This window comes from Girardinichthys multiradiatus, chromosome X (assembly GCF_021462225.1).
Source record: "Girardinichthys multiradiatus isolate DD_20200921_A chromosome X, DD_fGirMul_XY1, whole genome shotgun sequence".
In the NCBI taxonomy this organism is placed as follows: Eukaryota; Metazoa; Chordata; class Actinopteri; order Cyprinodontiformes; family Goodeidae; genus Girardinichthys; species Girardinichthys multiradiatus.
The window spans coordinates 20,855,101-20,878,912 of record NC_061817.1 but is presented as its reverse complement, the minus strand read 5'-3'; the positions used below and the strand labels follow the sequence as shown (position 1 = coordinate 20,878,912).

Below are 23,812 nucleotides of genomic sequence, written 5' to 3'. Positions count from 1 at the left end.
AAACCTCAAAGTATTGCAATGAGATTTTATGGCATAGTAAACCTAAAAGTTTTAATTTATTAATTCTAAAGATCTGAAATGTGTGATGGGGATTTGTAATCAGCCCCATTACCTTTCATTTACAAAATAACATCCTGAGCATCCAACTGCCTAAGAAGTCACCTAATACTTGAATAGAGCTCACATGTGTGTTTTAATCTCAGTATAAATGCAGCTGTTCTGCGAAGACCTCTGAGGTTTGCTTAGAGAACATTAGTGAACCAGCAGCATCATGAAGACCAAGGAACATAGCAGACAGGTCAGGGGTAACGTTCTATCGTGTGAAAATTAAATGAGGCACAGCTGCAACCCAACAAGGATGGAGTCATCCACCTAAACTGCCAGGTGGGGAAAGAAGAGCCTTAATCAGGGAAACAGCCCAAAGGCCCATTGTAACTCTGGAGGAGCTGCAGACATCCAGAGCTCAGGTGGGGCAATTTGATGACAAGGCTGCTATTAATGTCTCCTCCAGAAGTTTCACCTTTATGGAAAAGTGGCAAGAAAAATGCCATTGTTTTAAAAAACAAATCTTTTGTCTTGTTTGCAGTTTGTTTTAGTCCATGTAGGAAACACAGCAAACATGTGAAAGAAGGTCCTCTGGGCAGACAAAGACAAATTCAAACTTTCGGTGTAGATGTGCAAAGCAGGTGGAGACATATATGTACAAAACAAAAGGTGGTTCTCCAAAGTACTGACTCAAGACGCCTGAATAAAATGATAAAAATGTTGTAATTATGAATATATTATTTAATATTAATACTATTTTAATATTTCTGTTAAGGGTTGTCCTGTGAATACCAGCCCAATAAAGCGGTGGCATTAGGACAAAATTGAAAGGGATGAGCCAAGCTCTGACATTATTGAACAGTAAAATTCTGCACACACATGGAATGAATTCACACAATTTCTTAAAATAAAAGAATTTATTAACAAAAATAAGTCAACTCAAAGTCAAACATATTTCAATCAACAAACTCTTTACTAAGCTAAAACAATCCAACTAACTACCAAGCAGAATTAAAGAATAAGGAAGACTAATGGGCAATGTACAATATAAACAAGTTGATTAAAGATGATTGAGAACCATGACTGAAAGAGTGATGCAATATTACCATGCAATGTTTATGTTTGAGAACCAAGGATTATCTTGAAGAATCTGGAAGTGAAGTTAAGTTAGTCTTGGAACCAACTTAAGCAATAATTGGTATACCTTTAGCCATTCATAATGCAAGATCAGATCAAATATTATTTTAATAAAAATTATATTTTAAAGAATGATCTGCTGAATAAAACCAACCTTCTGGATGACCAGTTCTCAATGGTGTTTAATTAGCTGCCTTTATTTAATAAAATAATATTTAAAGAAATATTATTTTGAATAAGAACCAAATCTTTGAGAAATGGGCTTAATTGTGTTACTTAGTTATCAAGTTTAGTAAAATAATATTTAAGGGAATATTTTACTAGATTGAAAACTAAACCTTTTTGGGTAAATGATCTTTAGCAGGCAAACACGTGTTCTTAGCTGTTAGCAGTTGAAGCTAACAAAATAAGCTTATAGCTTATCATCAGAATCAAACACATACCTTTAAAATACCATTAATAAAAGGGTTAAAATGCATAAACGTGGATGGCGCGCTGTGGCCGATCTTCTGTGTTTAAAATCACCCTTTAAATAAAGTTTGTCTTAACTTAAAAAAAAAAAACAGAAACACACAAATTGAGCACATGTGCTGAGCAGATAATCTGCTAGCACTAAGATGGCTGAGTTTCAACACAAACAAAACCAAACGTCATAAAACGAAAAAGGTTTAGATTACTTCATTCTAACTACTACTCTCTGCCCAACACAACCTCTTACGTGAACTGTGCTGAGGAAAAGTTGTCTGAGCAACGAAGTTGTAGAAAGCATCCACAGTGAACAAAGGGTTAGCTTCAGCTAACCTCCGTGGCTGTGGGGTGGCTCGCTCTGTCGCCCGGCCAAACTGCACGTTACTACTGTAACTATGGTGATGCGGTCCCGTTGTCCTTCAGACCGGGAAAACTGCTCCACTCAGCGTCGTAGAGACAGGGTCTCTGTGCTGGGAACTCTCTGGAACTCAGTTTGCTTATGTAGACCTCAGAGAGAAAGTCAGGCCACGCTTGTACCTTAATTAACCCCATACATGAATGAATACTGGATACAAAAACAGCAATTAATTCCTACTTAACTTAGTGCATATGATCGCGTGATCGTATGACACTCTTGGATCCAGTTTGAAGAGTTATGTCTGTTTGCCTGCAAAGAGACATTAGCGCGCTGTGTCCCTCCGTCCAGTTCCTCTGGGGAGGTCAGATTGTTGCAAAAGCTGTGTTTTTATTCGGACAGTGACATCACAGGAAGTCCGCTGTTATTCCATTTCTGGCTGTGCTGAAAGTAGGTTAATGAGATTTATTTTTGAAAGTACCAGAAAGGCTCGTACTAGCCTTTCATTTTGTAACCATGGCTGGGGTCTCAACAAAAAATAACATAATATTTTTCTTTCCATTCAAAATGATGTCTTATATAAACTCCCAATGAAACACACTGAAGTTTGTGGTTGTAACCTGACACACTGGAAAAGGTTTAAGGGGTGTGACTATTTCTTCTCCCTTATTCATTTCTTGTGCCGCCCTATTCATCCAGTCCTAGACGCACCACTAACTCTTTCACACATTTATAACTTGTTTTTAGTTTTACTTAATTCTCTGGGAAGAAGGGTACCTCTAGTATCTTAGCCAGTTTCCTGCTGGTTTTCAGCTCCATTGAGGCCTTGATGATACAGTCAAAGGCTCCCCTTAGCTCCTCCGTCTTCTCCTGAAGTGAACACTTGAAGAGGAGGCTCTGCAGACGGGTGTTATACTCTGGTACAGACAACATCTGACAGACATCAACAATAACCCTCAGATCATTTACATGATGATGCTCTGTTCGTTCACACCTGTGCAACAACAACAAAACTAACACCTGTGTACCAGGACTGTACCTGCAGCATGAACTGGTCTGGCTCACTGAGTTTGCTGGGGTCCTCTCTGTATTCTTCGTATTTTTTCACCTCCTCAGCATCGGGAGCGTACAGCAGTAGCTGTTTGATGTGGGCTGCCTCCAGTCTGTCTGCAGCCATGTTCATCAGGACCTGATGCAGGCTCCCAGGAGAAAGCTTCAGGTGGGCTATCAGGATGGCTGTAAGATGACAAACAGAAAGCAAAAGATTGGATAGAAAACTAAAATGTAAAAACTATAAATACTGCTCTTTAGAACAGAATAACTATACTTACAGGCATTGTAAGCCTTTTTATGGGACAGAATTTCTATAACATCTTTCTTCTTGAAGGTTTCCAGGTGCGGAAGAGGCTCTGGAGCAGGCACTATAATTGTTGACAAAATTTATCATTTCTTATGGAAGAAATACGGAAACTAAATTTGCAAGGTAACATTAAATGGATAGTTAGGATTTTTTTTAATGAGTTTCCATTTAAAAGACATAAGAAATTAATAAAATGCCTCCAGTGGAAATTTTCATGGTGTCTTTATTCAGATTAGTTTGTCCTTAAGGCTGAAGCTAATGGCTAGCCTCAGAGGGGCCACGACCACAACGGATCTCTACAGTCTCTAAAACATCAATCTGAATATAAGCTGTTCATGCAAATGCTATTTTGGAAACCTTTAAGTTGTTGTCACTCTTGCACTGGAAAATCTTTGCATGTTTCACTGTCAGTGTTTCACACAGGACAATTATTGGTGGTGCACAGCCTCTTAACCATTTCATGTTAAAATAATCATCAATCTCTTTATATATTACCACCAACTGAAAATGTGGTTATGGTCTAAAGCTGTTAATATAGTGTTTGCATATAATATTTTATTAGAACCTTGCTTTAAGAGCTTTCCATTTAAATACAATAATTAATGTAAAAAAGTCAGAGTAGATTCTTAAAGTAAAAAAGTGTGTGACAAATAAACTCAATAAGTTTTGAGATTTTGTTATGTTTCTTTGAAATCAGTCTGCATGAATATCAGCTGAAGTAGGACCAAACATTAACATAATTTGGCTTCACTCACACATTAAGCACAATGAAAACATCCTATTAAATGTACTTACGTGAGCTCTTCTGTGTCCCAAAGTACAGCTCCAGATCCAAATATTTCACCATGTCATGCAGTTTGTCATAATCGGAAGTTTCTCCCAACTTCAAAAAGAAGAGAAAGGAAAACATATGTAAACTTTAAAGTTTTATCTAAAAAATAAAAAAGGAAATCATTACTTGTTCCTGTTTTTGTTTAACTAATAACAGAAACATGGCATTTGGCTTACAATGAGATAATCTGGGTTGTTAAATTTTGTGTGTGCTGCTGTGCATTTTCAGGCAAGCTCTCTCATTGAAAATAGCCTCCTTTAAGGGTTATTTAGCATTAGTTATGTGACGACAAGAGAGGGGTCAAGCCTCTCACTTTGCCCTCTAAAACCGGCAACAAAGAAAGAGACCTAAATACAGGATTGAGAAGAGGTCAATGGAAAGGTTTTCCTTTTACTGTATATAGTGTAAAAGCATACAAACACACACACACAGACACACGTGGACAAAATTGTTGGTACCCCTCGGTTAATGAAAGAAAAACCCACAATGGTCACAGAAATAACTTGAATCTGACAAAGGTAATCGTGAATAAAAAGTCTATGAAAATGAACAAATGAAAGTCAGACATTACTTTCCAAACATGCTTCAACAGAATTATTTTAAAAAATAAACTCATGAAACAGGCCTGGACAAAAATGATGGTACTCCTGAAAATAATGCGACCAAAGGGACATGTTAAATCAAGATGTGTCCATTAATTAGCATCACAGGTGTCTACAGCCTTGTAATCAGTCAGTGGGCCTATATATAGGGTTACAGGTAGTCACTGTGCTGTTTGGTGACATGGTGTGTATTACACTCAACATGGACCAGAGGAAGTGAAGGAAAGAGTTGTCTCAGGAGATTAGAAAGAAATTATAGACAAGCATGTTAAAGGTAAAGGTTATAAGACCATCTCCAACCAGCTTCATGTTCCTGTGACCACACAGTTGCACATATTCAGAAATTTAAGATCCATGGGACTGTATTCAACCTCCCTGGACGTGGCCGCAGGAGGAAAATTGATGACAAAACAAAGAGATGGATAATATGAACGGTAACAAAAGAGCCCAGAAAAACTTCTGAAGAGATTAAAGGTGAACTTTAAGCTCAAGGAACATCAGTGTCAGATCGCACCATCCGACATTGTTTGAGGCAAAGTGGACTTAATGGGAGACGACCAAGGAGAACACCATTGTTGAAAACAAATCATAAAAAAGCCAGACTGGAATTTGCCAAACTACATGTTGACAAGCCACAAAGCTTCTGGGAGAATGTCTTATGGACAGATGAGACAAAAATTGAACTTTTTGGCAAGGCACATCAGCTCTATGTTGGCAGACGGACAAATGAAGCATATGAAGAAAAGAACACTGTCCCTACTGTGAAACATGGAGGAGGCTCTGTTATGTTCTGGGACTGCTTTGCTGCATCTGGCACAGGGTGTCTTGAATCTGTGCAAGTATAATGAAATCTCAAGACTATCAAGGGATTCTAGCGAGAAATGTGCTGCCCAGTGTCAGAAAGCTTGGTCTCAGTCGCAGGTCATAGGTCTTGGAACAGGATAATGACCCAAAACACACAGCTAAAAACACCCAAGAATGGCTAAGAGGAAAACATTGGACTATTCTGAAGTGACCTTCTATGAGCCCTGACCTAAATCCTATTGAGCATCTTTGGAAGGAGCTGAAACATGCCGTCTGGAAAATGCACCCTTCAAACCTGAGACAACTGGAGCAGTGTGCTCATGAGGAGTGGACCAAAATACCTGCTGAGATGTGCAGAAGTCTCATTGACTGTTATAGGAATCGTTTGATTGCAGTGATTGCCCCAAAAGCTTGTGCAACAAAATATTAAGTTAAGGGTACCATCATTTTTGTCCAGGCCTGTTTCGTGAGTTTATTTTTTTAAATAATTCTGTTGAAGCATGTTTGAAAAGCAATGTCTGACTTTCATTTGTTCATTTTCATAGACTTATTATTCACGATTACCTTTGTCAGATTCAAGTTATTTCTGTGACCATTGTGGGTTTTTCTTTCATTAACCGAGGGGTACCAACAATTTTGTCCACGTGTGTGTGTGAATATATATATATATTTATATATACATATATATATACACCTACTCAACAGCCACTTTATTGGGGCACCTGTCTAACTGCTCGTTAACGCAAATTTCTAATCAGCCAATCACATGGTAGCAACTCAATGCATTTAGGCATGTAGACATGGTCAAGACGGTGAGTTGCAGTTCAAACCGAGCACCAGAATGGGGAAGAAAGGTGATTTAAGTGACTTTGAATGTGGCATGGTTGTTGGTGCCAGACGGGCTGGTTTGAGTATTTCAGAAACTGCTGATCTACTGGGATTTTCACGCACTACCATCTCTAGGGTTCACAGAGAACGGTCCGAAAAAGAGAAAATATCCAGCACAAATGCCTTGTTGATGCCAGAGGTCAGAGGAGAATGGCCAGACTGGTTCAAGCTGATAGAAAGGCAACAGTAACTCAAATAACCTCCCGCTACAACCAAGGCACACAGAAGAGCATCTCTGAACGCACAACATGTCAAACCTTGAGGCGGATGGGCTACAGCAGTAGAAGACCACACCGGGTGCCAATCCTGTCAGCTAAGAACAGGAAACTGAGGCTACAATTCGCACAGGCTCACCAAAATTGGACAATAGAAGATTGGAAAAACATTGCCTGGTCTTAAGAGTCTCGATTTCTGCTGCGACATTCGGATGGTAGGGTCAGAATTTGGCGTGGATCCATACTGCCTTGTATCAACGGTTCAGGCTGGTGGTAGTGTAATGGTGTGGGGGATATTTTCTTGGGCCCCTTAGTACCAATTGAGCATCATGTCAACGCCACAGCCTACCATGCTGACCATGTCCATCCCTTTATGACCACAGTGTACCCATCTTCTGATGGTTACTTCCAGCAGGATAACGTGCCATGTCAAAAAGCATGAATCATCTCAGACTGGTTTCTTGAACATGACTGTGATGGAAATTCTTGCAGTAAGCATTCTACAGTGTATGACCTTTTTTTATCTCACTCCTCAGAACATCTGTGTTAGAGGAAGAAGCTGTAAAAGCCATTATCAGAAGTTTAATGGTTCAGATCCATCTTTTAGGACAATGTCAGGAAGGGCAGTTAGGTCTGTTCCTAGATAACCTTGTCACCTTTGAACTCAAGAAGGGTTTGGGTCATAAAACACAGACTCTTTGCAGTTGAGATAACACTGTCATGTTCTGGTATAAATACTGTGTGTAAATAGCGTTCGGGGCTCTGTTTCACTGACTAACTTCAGTGACAGAGTCATTCAAATGCTGAATGCCTTTGAATAAAACTTATAAAGACAAAGTCCGGATTTTCTCTTGTTATGAGTCAACTTCTCTCCACTTTGATAAGAAAATTCCACAACAATTTTAGCGTCACGAACAGGATCTAACGTGCCAGAGGAGACCGCAGGATGGGACACGGACGCCTGGCCAGCCTGAGAGTTGTTCTCAGTTCATTTTACGGAGGGGAGTTCTGGTGCCCGCCTGCGGCTTCTGGCCGATTGGATCCGAACTATTTGTCGTCAAATATATCTGGGTGAGAAGTTGCTCTGTATGATATAATGTATAATATTATTTTTTATTACACATTAACCATCATCTCCTAACTATTAATTAGGTTCCAGAGTTGCGAGAGGGAGGACATCAGCTGAGGGCCCGGTTACCCTGCAAAAGGAATGGCAGGGAGGTTCTCATTGGTAACAATAAGATAAAGCAGAACACAGGGTTTTGCGGGTGGTTTTTAGCAATTTTCTACACCTCATAAAGGAGAAAAGCCAGTGGGCAGACGTGCCGCTGAACAGGTAAAAAAAAAATGGTTCCTGAACCTTGAGGCATCAGGGGTGTCTCCTTCTTCATACTCTGATTTATAAAATAATGAAAGGAAAAAGTGGGGATGATTGTGTTAAATGTGCTTTAATTTGGAAGATAAGTTTGGGTTTTCACAGCGTGGAAGTTTGAGTGTAAATAAGTTAAATAGTTTAAATAGTTTCAAGTAAAACAGTTGATGGAAAAATAAAAAAAAAACATAAGAAAAGATTAAAAAGCACAGAGTGCATCAATTAAGGAGTTAAAGAGTTAAAACATTCCTGAAGGAAGTTTAGTTTGTCTTAAATATTGCGATCAGTCGGGAAAGAAGGTAAAAGTGAAAAGGGACATTAGAGATGCGAAAAGAAAGTTGTTTTAGAAAGGAGTATAGTTCATGTTGTGGAAGGAAGTGACAGGCAGGGGGACAACTGACTGACTGACTGATAATATTTCTGTGTCCAAAATCTGAACCTATACTAAACTTTTCTTCTGTCTCTCTCACACACAAATACACACATATATGGGATTTGAGTTCAACATCTGCGTTTTTGAGTCTGGATTTTAGAAACCTGCCCTTCTCCATGGCTACTCCACCAGAGACGCTTCTCCAGAACGGCCTGAAAGAGAGAGATCTGCCTTCCTGCATGTTGAAAATCGCAGTGTGACTTTCTACAAGAAAAAAAAAACGAAACTCAGAAGAAATCTGGACCCACTGAGATGGACAACGATCCATGCTGTTTGCAAGAGCCAGAAGAGTGATACACTGGATTTATATTGAAAGCATCTTATGTGGACAGAAGAGAAACCGGAGCAAAGTTTCTTCTTTCTCCCTCCTGGAGAAGTTAAAGTGGACAAAGAATGATTGAATGTCTCACCAACAGACCTGGGAAGGGCCTGGTTGTTTTTTGGACTGATAGAGGACTGTGTGCCTGACAGTCTGACTCTGGAGCGATTTAGAAACTGATGGGGGTAACGTACAAACACACACACATTTGCATAAATCTTTTCCTATTTTCTGCAATGAAGAACGCTTATTAACCGCTGCTCATGTGACGCTTGCTTGACGTGGACAGATATAGCGGGTTAAAATATTATTTTAGGGTTAGAAAAGTATCTTTAAAAGGGTGATAACTTAACTCATTTGATACTTTCCGGTTAATTCTTTTAGAGAAACAAGTTCTCTTTCATCGTGGAATATTCAGGGTCAATTATTCTAGTTATTAAAAGTTATTAAAAGCAGAGGAAGTTACAATATCTCCAAAACTCAGCAGTAACCAAGTGTTTCTATGTTATTCTCAGGACAGATCTCATGAAGGAGCATTTTTAAAACCCAGCGCATGCGTAAAACCTGATAGGGTTTCTCCTTCAGATATTATTTTCTGTTGTCAGAGTTTGTATCCCATAAATCTAATGGGTAGAGACCTCATTAAAACAGGCTTAGTTCTACTGCAGATGGTCTTCATACAGTTTCTGACACAGTATTTACAGTTTGGTGCAGTTTTTGTCCGCAAGTGTTAACTGACGCTTATGAAAAGTACAAATTCATTGTTTTTCACAGCAGCTGCTGGGATGAGGTTATATTAGGTTTTTCTTCCTCTTCTGATTCATGCAGCGTGTTTATTTACACTGTACCTTATATCAGGTCCTGACAAAAACTATGAAAGGTTTGGTTCTGCAGGTTCCTTTTTTCTCCCTTTGGAGAAGGAAAGGACACCTGATCAGTTCTGTGCTGCACAGAAATATTAAAACACTTGTTGTTTTCTAAGATATCACCAGCTAAAAACTTTTAAAACTTTTGAGAGTAATTGGTTTTGTTAAACACATTTTCCTTGGTAAAACAAACCTTTAAAATGAGAATGAAAAATGGGGTTATTTAGAAAGAATCTGATTGGACAGTGGTACCACACAAAAATTAAACTAATCTCATGTTTCCTAAAAGACTCTGCATGAAAAGGCCTTCAGAACCGTGGAGTTATTTTCCACCACAGTATCAAGTTTTTAAGGATGCTTTTTCTTTATTTTAAAACAGATCTGGGTTTTGTTTTGTTTTTGGCTTTTTAGCATAATGTTTGTCTGAAGCTTCTTATGAACTGGGTTAGAAGCAAATATGATCTGAGGTAAATTAGGAGCTGTGAACTAATGATTTTAAATCTGATTATGGTCCAAGCAGAAATAATATATTTAGCCAATCCTTCAATCTCTGCAGAAAGTTAACATCATTGTTCAATGCAGTAGTACTCAACTTGTGGTTCCTGGACTCCTGAAGCCCGTGAGCCATAGATTTTGGGTCCATAAAATTATAATATTTAATTAAAGGTAGGCTGATTACTTATTAAAACAGATCTAAGCCAATGATGAGTTCCAGTCATTTGGTGGCTTTGAAATGCAATAATACTCAAAATTTCTACTCTGGGGACACAGATTGGGGTTGAAGAGTTTAGTTTTGGAACCAAGGTTAGGATTTTTATAACAGAATCAAGACAAGTAAAATCCTTCATTTTAGGAAAAGAAAAGAAATAAAGGCTCTCTTAACAGTAAGAGGATGGTCGGCTCAAACTCCAGTCTCCTTGTTTGATTTCTTAGGGTTTAAAGATTAAAAGAATACATATGAGTAGAAAGGTACACAAGGTGATTTCAGATTACTAAGAGATAAAATATTGGAACATTTATCAGCATTTGGATTGTAAAAGAGGGGTTCTAGTAATAAGTTTTCCCCAACTCTCAAAATTTAAATAGCCCAAATTAAAGAAAATGATGTTTGTTCTTTTTTGAAACACTATGTGGGAAAAAGTCCAGTTTGGAGACAAGCTTCTTATCTTAATTTCTGATTAAGTCAAACACTGCAGTTTTGTTTAGTTTGGGTATAACATAAAAATGTCAACGCTGACTTTTCTAATTTCCCCTCGGGGATCAATAAAGTATCTTTGAATTTGAATTGAATTAAATTAAAATACTTCTTTGCATTTAACTTGAAATTCTGCAATACAGCTGCGATCAAATTGAGAAACAAAAAGAGAATTATAACAATAACTCTCAGGATTGTAGTTATTATTATTACAGAGTTACAGTACAAAGAATTAGCAAAAGGTTTCAGCATCAGTAAATTTGGATTCATTTAAGAGAAAACTGTTGCTGTGCTTCTAAATACTTTGAGATCTCTGTGGACTATGTGCACTCATTTTTAAAAAAGGATCCTGACGATTGTCATAACAACATTGATCAATTATAGCATTAAAAGATATGGCTGAGAAAACATATTCTGAAAAGAGATTGTTAAAAATGTCTTTGAATTCTTGAAGCTTCAAATTTGGCCATTTGTCTGTCTTTGATGTTTTGTGTTTGTTTTATTAGAATGAATGTTTGTTTATATGTTGCATGAAACAATAATCCATGTTTAGAATAATGTTTCTAAATCCCAGATTGATTAAAACTTTGAGTTTTCAGGAGAGTTAAGAAGCAGCTTGTTTCTGAGGTAGGTGCATGTTAATAGTTTTGTAGTTTAAGGTTCATTAAGATGGGTTTGAATGAAGAAACTGTGGTTCCGCCCATAGGCTGTCAATCAGAGGTTAGTTCTGCCTGACTCCGCCCACCTACTAGGTTGGTTCATGCCTTTGTTGTCATGGTAACGCTCAGCACCTCCCTTCCTGAGTTTTAACACTGTTTAAGAGACAATAGAATCAAAATGCTTGTAGTGATTGTTGCCTTAAAAACATGTTGTTTTTTTTTGTATAATAATTAAGGATGTAGCATAAAATTTAGATTTATGTGTTTTACTATTAAAAGGTTAATGAAATAGTTTAAACTAGTTTGAAGAATTAGTTTTGCATGCAGAATCATTGGTGATTTATTAGATTGAAAGTTTTCCCTGGTACCATTAAGCTAACTGACAGTTCAAGATATGTCAAAAGTAAGGAATATATTTTTGATAAAGAATCTGAGTTATGATTTCATACTTGGTGGGAATTATTTATTAAATTCAAATTTGTAGGGTTTATGCATCTGAATTACATTAGATGTCCATTAATCTAATACTCATCTTTATACAAGACAAATCAGGATGATATGTGACTAATTTCTAAGTGAAATATTGATGAACTGAATAACTAAAGTTTGTGTTTAGTTGTTAATGGAACTGAATTGCAGTTAAAAACATCTGGATTTTCTTTATGTTGCTTTTCGTTAAATTCATAGAGACACATAGTTATGTCAGAATTCATTTCTTTGGTTCTATGTAATATGATCTTGGTTACTAGACGTTTTTTTAAACTTTTTGCTGGATTGTCGCATGGGTTGGACCCTGCGCCAGAAGAGGGGAATGTCAGAATAAAGTAACATGGGGTTCCAAACGTTTTAGCACTCATGGAAAAAGGGTAGCTCAGACCTCCAGTGAGGACTTAGTGACAATGTGAGAGAGACGTTGTACTTTGTTTATATAAATGGTGCATAGCTCCCTAAGACCACATTCTGAAAACCTCTCTGAAATTATGGTGTTGATTCTTTTGTGAAATTTTATATCTCCACAGATTAGACCATTTTTGAAATTCTTTGTGGGTATTCTGAAACTATAAAATATTGACCTGTAATCAGACCTTCCTCAAACATCATGTCACATTTTTGATATTCAGAATATTTAGCTGATGGTCACTGCTAGTATATCAGGTGAAGTCAGAAGATCAATTCTTTGGATTTTGTTGGATGTTTTGATGAAGTTCATGTAGTTAAGCACTTAGGTTTGAGAATGGGACTTTGAATTGAAAATTAGCCAAGTGTTGTGAAGGCTCTGCCTATTGTTCTCACTTATATGAGATTGAGACAAAGGACACAGGTAAATCTCAGTCCTTTTGAAGTGCTGTGTGGCAGGTCTCCTAATTTGGACATGGGGATATTGCCAAGATCATTTTCTTCCACATCTTTGTGTGAAGATAGGATGTTGTTTTACTGTCAAAACCTGTCCACTGTGTTTTCTCAAGTTTCACAGACGGTGAAGGCTGCATTACCAGAAACAGCCACTTCCACCCTCCAGTCCTTTATTCCTGGCGACTGGATTCTGCTCAGAAAATTTAGGAGAAAACACAGGAAGTCCAGGGCTGGAATGGCCCATATCAGATCCTACTAGACACCCAGGAAAGCTGCAGGAAAGCTCCAGCTCCTCCAGCTTCATCTGGCTTCCAGGACACAAGTCATCTTCCAACTGGATCATCCACGGCTGAAAGGTGTGAGGACAGCGGACCACCACCAGACAAAGAACTGTAAGCTGATCACTGGCGAGTGATTGAAGAGGTGGTTGAAGAACACTGTTCTTACAAGGGCACAATAATCTCTTGGGCAGTGCAACGTTATTTCAGAATCTACTTAAGGCCATCGCATTGCCTGAAAGTTAGAAATCATAAGGTCATTTGCCTCACTGCACACACACCACAGTGAGAGGGAAGACCTCTACACATTGCACATGACCTTTCTCTGGATGATGGACTGGTGACGTCTGCAAAAGAAAGACAGTCAAATATGCGCCATGATGCTTATTCTCCTTAATTTCTTAACATTTGGTGGCTACTAGGGGCTCTTTTGCCTGGACAGCAAGGGTCAGCCAAATTCTTTCCTCCCACTTTGACAGCGAAACTGACTCTGAGAAGGAAATCTCGGATGCTTTTATCTAACTTTTATGTTTATTGCTTGATATTTATCATTATGGTAGAAATTTGAAATGTGTTCATTTCCACCATTGTTTAGTTGGACTATGGAAGCCTAACTTCCAGCAGGATTTTTTGTTTTTTAGTTTTTAAGTTGTGTTTATAATTTGTTTTCTTTGGAAAAAACTGTTTGCTTTCAGTACCAGAAGAAAGGACATTCCACTACAAGGTCACGATGCAGCTATATGGAAGATGGTCTGTTCTGATGCTAATGATTGGTATTGCAAGTATTGTTATAACTCTTGTGTTCATTTTGGGAAAGGTACAGCAAAGACAATGTGTGGTTAATCTGACTAATAATACTCATCAGCGGATTCGAAGAGAGATTCATCACTTTTCTGACTACTATGATCATGCTGATAATGTTTGTGGCAACTGATGCATCAAAACTGTGAGGAATTATAGTGTAAGAGAAAGCAGAAATGTTAGTAGATTTTCTAGTGAGATTAATTTAACGTGTGCGTCTACAGGAACTCTTTATAGAATTTGGGGTATTAGAAATCCGATTAAAGATCCAGATATTTGTATTACACAGGAGGAAAGTACACCTTATTTCCTTGGGAAGACAGTAGGTTGCGAAGCTATTATATCTGTTTTATGTGCTTTAATCAACAGACATAAATTTGAGTCATGTCCTATCAGAACTGATCCTTCTACTATTTCAGGATCTTTGGCTCCTGATCCCTTTGTGTTAACTTTTAATCTTACAGCTTTATCTGAGGAAGGTTTCACTGTTCTAACTACGGAGCAGCAGGCTATCAGAACTAAGAGTTTGCAAACTAGAATGGCTTTGGATTATCTGTTAGCTGAGAGGGGTGATGGTTTTGAAGAATTTTCCTTTAGTTGTGATTATCTTGTAATCAGAAGGAGGGAATGTGATGGAAAGTCTTGCAGTAAGCATTCCACAGTGTATGACCTTTTTTATCTTACTCCTCAGAACATCTGTGTTAGAGGAAGAAGCTGTAAAAGCCATTATCAGAAGTTTTATGGTTCAGACCCATCTTTTAGGACAATGTCAGGAAGGGCAGTTAGGTCTGTTCCTAGATAACCTTGTCACCTTTGAACTCAAGAAGGGTTTGGGTCATAAAACACAGACTCTTTGCAGTTGAGATAACACTGTCATGTTCTGGTATAAATACTGTGTGTAAATGTTGATCGGGGCTCTGTTTCACTGACTAACCTCAGTGTCAGGGTCTTCAAACGCTGAATGCCTTTGAATAAAACTTATAAAGACAAAGTCCGGATTTTCTCTTGTTATGAGTCAACTTTTACCCACTTTGATAAGAAAATTCCACAACATGACAATGAGTTCACTGTACTCTAATGGCCTCCACAGTCACCAGATCTCAATCCAATAAAGCACCTTTGGGATGTGGTTGAACGGGAGATTCACATCATGGATGTGCAGCTGACAAATCTGCAGCATGTGTGTGATGCTGTCATGTCAATATGGATCAAACTCTCTGAGGAATGTCTCCAGTACCTTGTTGAATCTATGCCACGAAGGATTAAGGCAGTTCTGAAGGCAAAAGGGGGTCCAACCTGGTACTAGCAAGGTGTACCTAATGAAGTGGCCGGTGAGTGTACATACTGTATATACATACACACACACACACACACACACACACACACACACACACACACACAACCACACAGACACACAAATGTACCTGTCCCCATATGGTCCCCTCTGAATTCTCCACCTGCTCCCATCGGAGCCTCTTGACACTCATGTGATGTGAGTCCATTCGGGACAGACTGGGTCTTGGCAGTGGTGGAGGGGAGCATGGGGGTGGGAGGGGTGGAGGAGGAGGTGGTCCCAGAAGCTCTGTGGGATCAGATATGGAGTGAGGAAGGGACTGTGGCTGACTCTGGTTGTGAGATTGCTTGTTGTGAGCCTGGGCTTGATGCTGTTGTTGGGACTGCAGAAGGTGATGTGAGGGCTGTGACTGTGGACGACCAGTTTGGGTGGCGGACTGGACCTGATGCTGTGATTGGTGGAGCTGGGGCAGAGGCTGGAAGGTGGAGAGGGTGGGCTGGTGAGGCTGAAGGGGTTGAAAGGTGGAAAGAAGCGGCTGTGGCCTGTGGGGCTGCTGAGGAGGATGGATGACTTGAATTTGATGTTGGTAGCTCTGGGGAGGAGGCGGCTGTGGGGTCATGTGGTGGATGTGGTGGATCTGAGGTGAACTGGAATGGTGGTGAGTCTGCTGGATGGAATGGGGTCTTTGGGGAGAAGGTTTGGTGGGCTGGGGTTGGTGCATTTGTTGGATCTGCTGGTCTTTGTGTCTTCCCTGCAATGACATATCTGTCTGATGATGACCTTTAACACTCCTGCGACTCTGATGCGATTGGCTCTCACGCGTAAACTGGACCGGGAGAGAGGCAGGTTCTTGCTGAATTTCATGCAGAAGTTCCGTGGAGGAGTGATGGGCCTTGGGTTGGTGCATTTGAGTGGCTTGATGAAGAAGTTCTGTAGATGAGTGATGGGGCTTGGGTTGATAGATCTTATGGAGGAGCTCACTTGATGAATGGTGGGTTTGGCCTCGGTGCATCTGGGAAGCCTGATGGAGAAGTTCGGTTGAGGAGTGGTGAGGCTGCATTTGCTGCATTTGGTGAGATTGCTGTAAAAGCTCAGTTGAGGAGTGATGGGCCTTGCCTTTGTGCATTTGGTGAAGCATTTCTGATGACGAGTAGTGAGCTTGGACCTGCTGCATTTGCAGGAGCATGTCAGTTGATGAGTGGTGGGCTTGGGATTGGGACAGCTGATGGAGCATCTCAGTGGAGGAATGATGTACCGGACCTTGGTGGAGTATCTCCGTTGATGAATGGTGGGGTTGGGGTCTTATGCCTTGATGACTTTGGTAGATTCCCTCTGCAAACTGACCTTGCTGCCTGGGGCGGACTTGCTGGTGGGGTGATGGCTGATGTGGTGGAGGCGCTGAACGAGACAAGCGTCTGTGGTGGTGACTCTGGTGGGCCAGTTGCTGCTGCTGTACTTGTCGCATCATATAAAGAGGGTGGTTAGCATGTTGATGCGTGGTCTCTTGGGAGGGGAGCGGAGGCAAGGACTGGTGCGGTTGTTGGAGAGGAAGAGGTGAATGGGCCTTCTGTTGTGTTGGCTGAGCAGGCATAGACTGGTGGCTCTGGTAGATCTGCTGCATCTCTTGATATGCTTGGCGTTCCTCGTAAACTCTACGCTCCTCATAGGCTTTTTGCTCCTGGTAGGCGTGTAGCTCTTGAAGCGCCTTCTGTTCTTTGTAGCCTTGATGCTGCTTGTGTGCTTTTTGTTCCTGGTAAGCTTGTTGCTGTTCATAGGCTTGTCTGTCTTGGTAGGCTTGTTGCTCTTCGTACATTTTTTGCTCCTCGTAAGCCTTCTGCTCTTCATAAGCTTGTCTCTCTTTGAAAATTTTCTCCTTAAAGGCCTGTTGTTCCTGATAAAGCTGTTGCTCCTCGTAGGCTTTTTGCTCCTCATATGCTTGCCTCTCCTCGTAAGCTTGTTGTCTCTCCTGGAATGCTTTAAGCTCCTGTAAGGTGGCTTGGACCTGTAGATCGTCTCTTGTAGGGAGGACTTTATGCAAGGAGTGGCGTTTTGGTGGTGGATTACTGCGTGGAGGTGGTGGTGGAGGGGGGCCAGATTTCCGACGGATTGGCACGTATGCCCTTGGCATGTGCTCAGGAGTGTAGCTATTAGATTCCTGCTGTAGCTGGTGTTGAGGTGGACTCTGTGGGGGTGCCGGAGGAGGAGGTGGTGGGTCGTTGAACTGAACAGGTGGGGGTGGAGGTGGTGTCATAGGGGGAGGAGGAATGTGATCAGAGGAAGAGGAGTATGTGAGGGATGAGGCATTCTCTTCACCACTGCTGCTTTGGACATCACTTGGGCTGCTTAGCTCTGGAGCTAAGAATCCTCCATTTTCTTCCTCGTCCACACCAAGCTCGTCTTCATTATCTTCATCGTCCTCATCTGGGAAGCCCATCTGCACAACATCCTGACATTAACACCAAGTACACGCCATTAGATCTTTAATGTCAGAGTGGAATTGTGGAAAACTTGAGATATTAAACTGAACTGGCAACTGTTAACTGTTCACTACGTAATTGCACCAACGATATTCCCCTTCTGATTCTGATTCAGGTTTATGATTAAGTTGAACATTCTCTAAAAATACACATTAAAAGGTCTATAAATAAAGTAATGCATCCTTAGTAATCTGAGTCATTAAACATGGACCACTAGAAATGTGTGGCGATTTCTTCCTTCGATTTCGTAAGTTTGTTCACTTACAGACAAAAGAATAGTAATTTTTACCGTAGTTTCATTTTAATGTAAAGAGAGAATATCGACCTAAAATCCTATAAAACTAGTAACTAAAAATAGTGAAGAAATCATGTTCTTTTTGTCAATAAAAGTACTATTATCAAATCAGATTTAAATAATTGAACACTAATGAAAATACTTTGCATTTCTTTATAATTTTAACAAAATTTTAACTATAAATTTGAAAAATTATTTATCAATTTATTTCATTGTTCAACAGTCTGCTCTGCTTATTCTGTACATTTGTGGGTAAAGGAGTTCTGCCCTAATTTTAATCTGGAGACAAATCTGAGATTAGTTGAGAGATAACTGGTAAGTTAAGCATTTCATCATTTATTGATAACTGATTTATTAAGGAACAAGATTAACTTCCATTTACAGAGAAAGTCCTTCCTGTAACCTGTGTTGACTCTACCTCTTCGTAGTCATTGTCAGGGTTCAGGAAATCATCGACAATCGCCACCCTCTGTCCCAGCTGCTCGCTCAGCGCATCCAGAAAGCGATCTGTGTCTTCTGAACGCGGAGGTTTGGAGAAGGTGTACCGCCGTTTGTTGCTGCGGTAAACAGGTGGACTGGACGGAAAGTCTTGTTCGAGAGGTGAGGGAGGGGGGCTGTCCAGGCTTATGTAGGGGTTAGACTCCCCACTGTTCTGGTTTGTCAAGCCGGGTGGGTAGAACTCGGCTGAGGGGGGACTGGGAAGAGGGTCTGGCCATGAGGAATGGGGCGAGGAGCTTTTGTGGGCCCCTGAGACAAAGTATAGTTATTCATATAGACACAGAGTTAAACTTAAGCTATGTTGGCTTTATTGGATTCAGATAATAGCTACTTTGATAAATTATTCTATCTTCTCTTGGACCAAATTACAAATACTCATTCAGTGTAAATTGTGGCTACCTGTGTTAGCATTCCTTGTAGGAGACCCTGTGCAGGATAAAGGTTCCAGGTCCAGCAAACTCTCAGGAGCAGGAGGAGGACGACTCTTCAATGACTTGGACCTCTTAGCGGAGTACATATTTTCCAGCTCAGCGTACACAGCTGACAGCTTTTATAGGGGAAACATACAAAGAAACTGGAGTGAGACTTTTTCAATGAACTGTAAACAGTGTATATTCTAGAATAAAACCTGGCATTGGTACATGCATTGGTGAGGTTGTTGGGAGTCTCAGGAAGAGATGTTCCGTCTCCTGACTGTCTTTCTCCTGGGGCCAACCTCATACCAGTCTCCTGTCCTGGCTCTCCACGGACGCCTATGTTAATAAACTTATTAGAATACCTTTAATGCAACCCACATCTCCTGGTAATATGGCTGAATGTGCAAACTTTGGTGTAACCATTTCAGCAACACACTCTAGGTGACCGCGTCCCAGTTTTAGCTGAAACAATTCTGACAACATGGAAAGTTCAACTGAAAACAATGGTAACCATAGACTAAAACAAAAATGAGCATTCAGTTTTCTTAAGTTCACATCTGCCAACAGATTCAGTGACTCTGATCGTCCTGAAATGTAGATCAGGTGCCTTAATAAGAATTTCTTCCATTTGCTCAGCTGCATCTTTTAGCCCTCTTTGTACAATCATTATCTCAAGGTGGAGAAGGGCTTTTAGTACCTCTTTGATCCTTTGATCCTGGGGGCTACGTTTCACCCCCTGGTAGGATCTCCCATGGCAAACCTGTCTCACGGTTAAGGTCCTACAAAGAAATTCAGAGCTGAAGGGAGACCATATCAACTGGCGAACCTCATCTGGACTACAGAGACCAGGGAACACTCTTGGAGCTAGGTGTGTAAGCCAAGGAGGCAGAGATTACCAGTGAGCACCTGGTGGTTAATCATTGGTTACAAGGGCATGACCAGGCTCAACCCAGAAAGGCAACAGGTCACATCCATGTTGAACCACTACCTGCAAGTCAAAGTCTGTTGCCATATGAGCCATGTGGTGGGTGGTAGGTGACGGAGACAGTATTCTGTCACTGAATCTGTATGCTTGGAATGGAATGTCTTTAATAAAACCATGTTTCAAGCTTAAGGTAGTCCATATGTTTGCTTGGTTGCAGCCAATTTCGAGCCAAAGGTTGTTAATCAATTTTGTAGTGCTATCATCTGAACCACAGTGTTAAGTCAGCTGTCAGCTGATCACCACCTGGTAGTAAATTGCGTTCAGTGGCAGAGAAGTTTGCCAGTCAGACTTGGGAAACCTACAGAAGTGGTGAGGGTGAACAGGGTATGTCTAGTAGAGGATGCCATTCAAAAGATCTTTAATTCACACGTACAGGAGACTTTCAGGTAAGTTTCACATTGAATCAGAATAGGCCATCTTCAGGACCTCTATTGAGGATGTCTTCCAGGAGTTGTGGGCTACAGGTCATTGGTGCATTTCATGATGGCAATCAGAGGACTCACTGGTGGACACCAATGGTGCCAGAAGTCGTCAAGCTGCAGAAAAAAATGATTCAGGACTTGATGATGTAATGTCAGCAGGTGCAATCCCTAGCTTTGTTTGATTTGGCAGGGGAATTGCTGACCAACGTTGAAAATGTTGTTGGCAGTGGAAGAAGCATTTCAATGATCTCCTGAATCTGATCACCATGACCTTCACAGAAGAAGAAGAATCTTTTGCACAGAAGAGTTGGCTAATATGCTATGTCAAGATGTGACACATAGACAGACTCCTACCAAAGAAGACTGAATGCTTAAAATAAATTAAAAGGTGTTTCAACAAAAACATTAGTTAAGGGTTGTGTACACTTAGCAACCAGGTTAATGTACCTTTTAGGTTTTTGCTTCTGTTGCCCTTAAGAAATTAGTTTTAAAGTTGAATTGTTGATGATATACATTACATTAGTGATGATAAAAGTTTTTAAATGACTTTTCTCAATTTCATTAACGTCACAAAAACCTGGCATTTTACACATGGGTGTGTGCAATTGTGTTAACAAAGATGATGACAGTGAAGACACCTGACACTGCTTAAGTGGTTTCATTGTTAGTTTTGCTCCTGATGCAGAGATATAGAATTTCAGTACCCATGCCCAAGTGTGTGCCAATGACCAGGTCATCAGAGCTACGTCCCCTAACACTACTTCTGTATGTGGTCCCTGTCACCCTCATGGAGCTGCTACGGCGGTGGGGCTCAGGGGCAGCAGACTCGGGCTCCGGAGGAGGAGGGGGAGGAGGAGGAGGAGGTGGTGGAACTGAAACACACATACAGGTCATGCAGAGGAAGAGGAAACAAAGTGTGAAGGGTCGCAGCAGCTCAGTAAACCACTGATTTACCTCAAGATCCCCATCACATTCTCATGACAGTCTTCATGAGTCAAATAACCAGTATATGTTATGATACATGTGCACAAACCTGGTGCTTTATATCCAAGAAATCGTGAAATTTTGTTCTGGCAGTGTTCCTGTTCTTCATAGGTCAGCAGCTGGTAAACAAACTGCCAGATGACCTGTTTGGCCGGAGTATCAAGCACCGGGAACACATCCACAATCAGCGTGTCAACATTCCTGTCACCATGGAAACACAGGCAGCAAGACAGAGATCACCTGGCTGTCCAATTAGAGGTCACACTGATTAAGAGGAAAATAAGGAAAGTTCAGCTTAAGTGTTGGGACTACCCTCCAGATGTGAGCGAAGATATACAGAACAAATATCACAAATATACAAATTTTCTTAATTTTGGCATTAGAATTCCCTGCGTTATTCCAAATTAATTAATATGTCCTAACTTTTGATTTGTAGAATTATTTTTATCATGTAAGACAACAGAGTGGCCTATAAAGTGTTTTTAGTTAAATCTTTAAAATAAAGACATGAAAGACCAAATTAAATACAATGTAAAAATAATAAGTACTAAATAAGATGTGTGGGCTGACTTCCAATAGTAAATTATAAATCTTTCCAACTGTAAAGAAAATAAATTGAAAATAAAGAAAATTATTCAGCAAACATTACAGAAAACCAAAAAAGTGAAAAATTACTAAAATCTGAACATCTGAACATCTGAAAGGAAAAACTGGAAAAACCAAAATATTTGTTAAAAACATTCAATTCAGTTAATTTATATAGCATGAATTCACATGTTGTCTCAAGGCACTTTACAAAGTCAATTCAATTGAATCTTCCATGACAACATTTAAAAATAAGTTTATTTATCGTTTTGGATCACTTATACACTAAAACTCTATTTGTGTAAATACCTCCCACTCTTCCTCTCTCCACTCACAATTTCCTCGCACTTTCAGCTCACCTGTGTTGGAAGAAGTTCTCCAAAGCCTTGCAGATGGTATACCTCTCCTGGATGGTCAGGAGATGTTCCAGCTGTTGTCCAAAAGTACGCCCCTGGACCCTGATGCTGGGAGGCAGGATGTCAGCCACCCACTGCAGGGAGCTGAGCACTGGAGAGCGTGCACGCTCAGTGGGAGCGCCACCCCCGGGGAGGTCCTGCTCGGCCAGAGGAAAAGTAGGCGGACCTTCCTCTACAACCAGGGTGGGCATGGCTCCGCTTCCTTGGAGCATGGACACAACTTTTTCATGAGAAGAGGTCCTGTAGACCAGGACATTGTACACAAAACAACATAGATAGAAACATTAAGAAATTGCTTTAGAATTGTGTGGATTTGAACAGTTTCATAGAAAACTGGAAAAAAAAAAAAAAAACACAGTTCACTGAAGAAGTAGCAGATTATTCTGCTTTATTTATGCTTGAAATAGCAACCCAGTACTGACATGCACTGTTCTCTCAGAAGACAAACACTTCTACATTCTTTTATCTACGTTCTTTTCATCTCTTGTCTTAAAAGTCGAGCTATTTTTAGACACAAATGGGAATATGTAGTGTGGCAAGTGTAAGACCTGCGAACAGAAAATCTTCGACAGTCACACTACATGTTTAGGTATTTAATGCACTTGATCTTTTCTGTTATTATTAAGAGAAACTTGTTCATATACAATAGGCTGCTTGTGCATAAGGATAATATCTATTAAATTAAGGGAAGCAGGAACCTTACCTCATGTCCAGCCCATTCAGAAACAGAATCCGATCTCCAGGTTTTAAACCTGCCTTGTCTGCAGGGCTTCCTGCAGAGCAAAGCAACATACCAGGGGTAAGATTTCTCATTGCTCAACAGATGTGTAGCTTCATGAATGTGTCACCAAGTTCTGTTAACTGTTATTGAAGTGTAAAAAAAACTACAACACTAAAACCTACCAGGGATCACGGAGTCAATCCATACTGGCGCGTGGCCTCTAAGAGTGAAGCCAAAACTCATGTTGCCCTTACAAACTCTGACTGTCCTGCAGAGACAGATTTCAGGTTAGATTAATAACCGAGGCCTTCAGATGCAAGAAATAAAAAAAATCAAGACTCAAGGTCATCTTATATTATGATGTTATAGACTGACAGCGTTACTATGTTGTCTGTAATGTGTCACTAGAGAATCAAGAAACTGAAATGCTTTAGATTAAAATCTATTTGTATTTGCCTGTTGTTGGCATTCTTTCTGGTGAAATGAGAGTGGTTTGGAATCAGCTGTAGACTGAGAACACCTGAGTCCAATGTTCCCTGTCTATTTAAATGTGGCTGCTCCCCACACCCAAGGCTGTCATGTCTTTGGTTTTGCTTAGTTTTGGCTTGTTTGTTTAAAACTATACACCACTTGCACATTTACTCTTTTATAAACATCCATACCATACACAACTGATTTACTGATACATCTTAACTTAACATGGTTTTGCTTTATAGCTTTGTTTTGATTTTTCTTTT

General features: G+C 40.2%; 1 protein-coding gene across 1 annotated transcript in view; it reads right to left on the bottom strand.

Moving 5' to 3' along the window:
• The window catches only part of LOC124862693 (delphilin-like), a 50,809-nt gene that overhangs the window by 4,241 nt on the left and 22,756 nt on the right, over positions 1-23,812 (bottom strand). The window contains exons 6-18 of the mRNA XM_047356754.1: positions 23,258-23,343; positions 23,058-23,127; positions 22,298-22,594; positions 21,403-21,554; positions 21,074-21,241; positions 19,192-19,298; positions 18,946-19,093; positions 18,467-18,795; positions 15,407-17,722; positions 4,161-4,248; positions 3,337-3,426; positions 3,045-3,241; positions 2,783-2,938 (exon numbers count right to left, since the gene is read on the bottom strand). Of these exons, the coding sequence (XP_047212710.1) occupies positions 2,783-2,938; positions 3,045-3,241; positions 3,337-3,426; positions 4,161-4,248; positions 15,407-17,722; positions 18,467-18,795; positions 18,946-19,093; positions 19,192-19,298; positions 21,074-21,241; positions 21,403-21,554; positions 22,298-22,594; positions 23,058-23,127; positions 23,258-23,343 (4,204 nt within the window). The remainder of the gene's footprint in view (positions 1-2,782; positions 2,939-3,044; positions 3,242-3,336; positions 3,427-4,160; positions 4,249-15,406; positions 17,723-18,466; positions 18,796-18,945; positions 19,094-19,191; positions 19,299-21,073; positions 21,242-21,402; positions 21,555-22,297; positions 22,595-23,057; positions 23,128-23,257; positions 23,344-23,812) is intronic.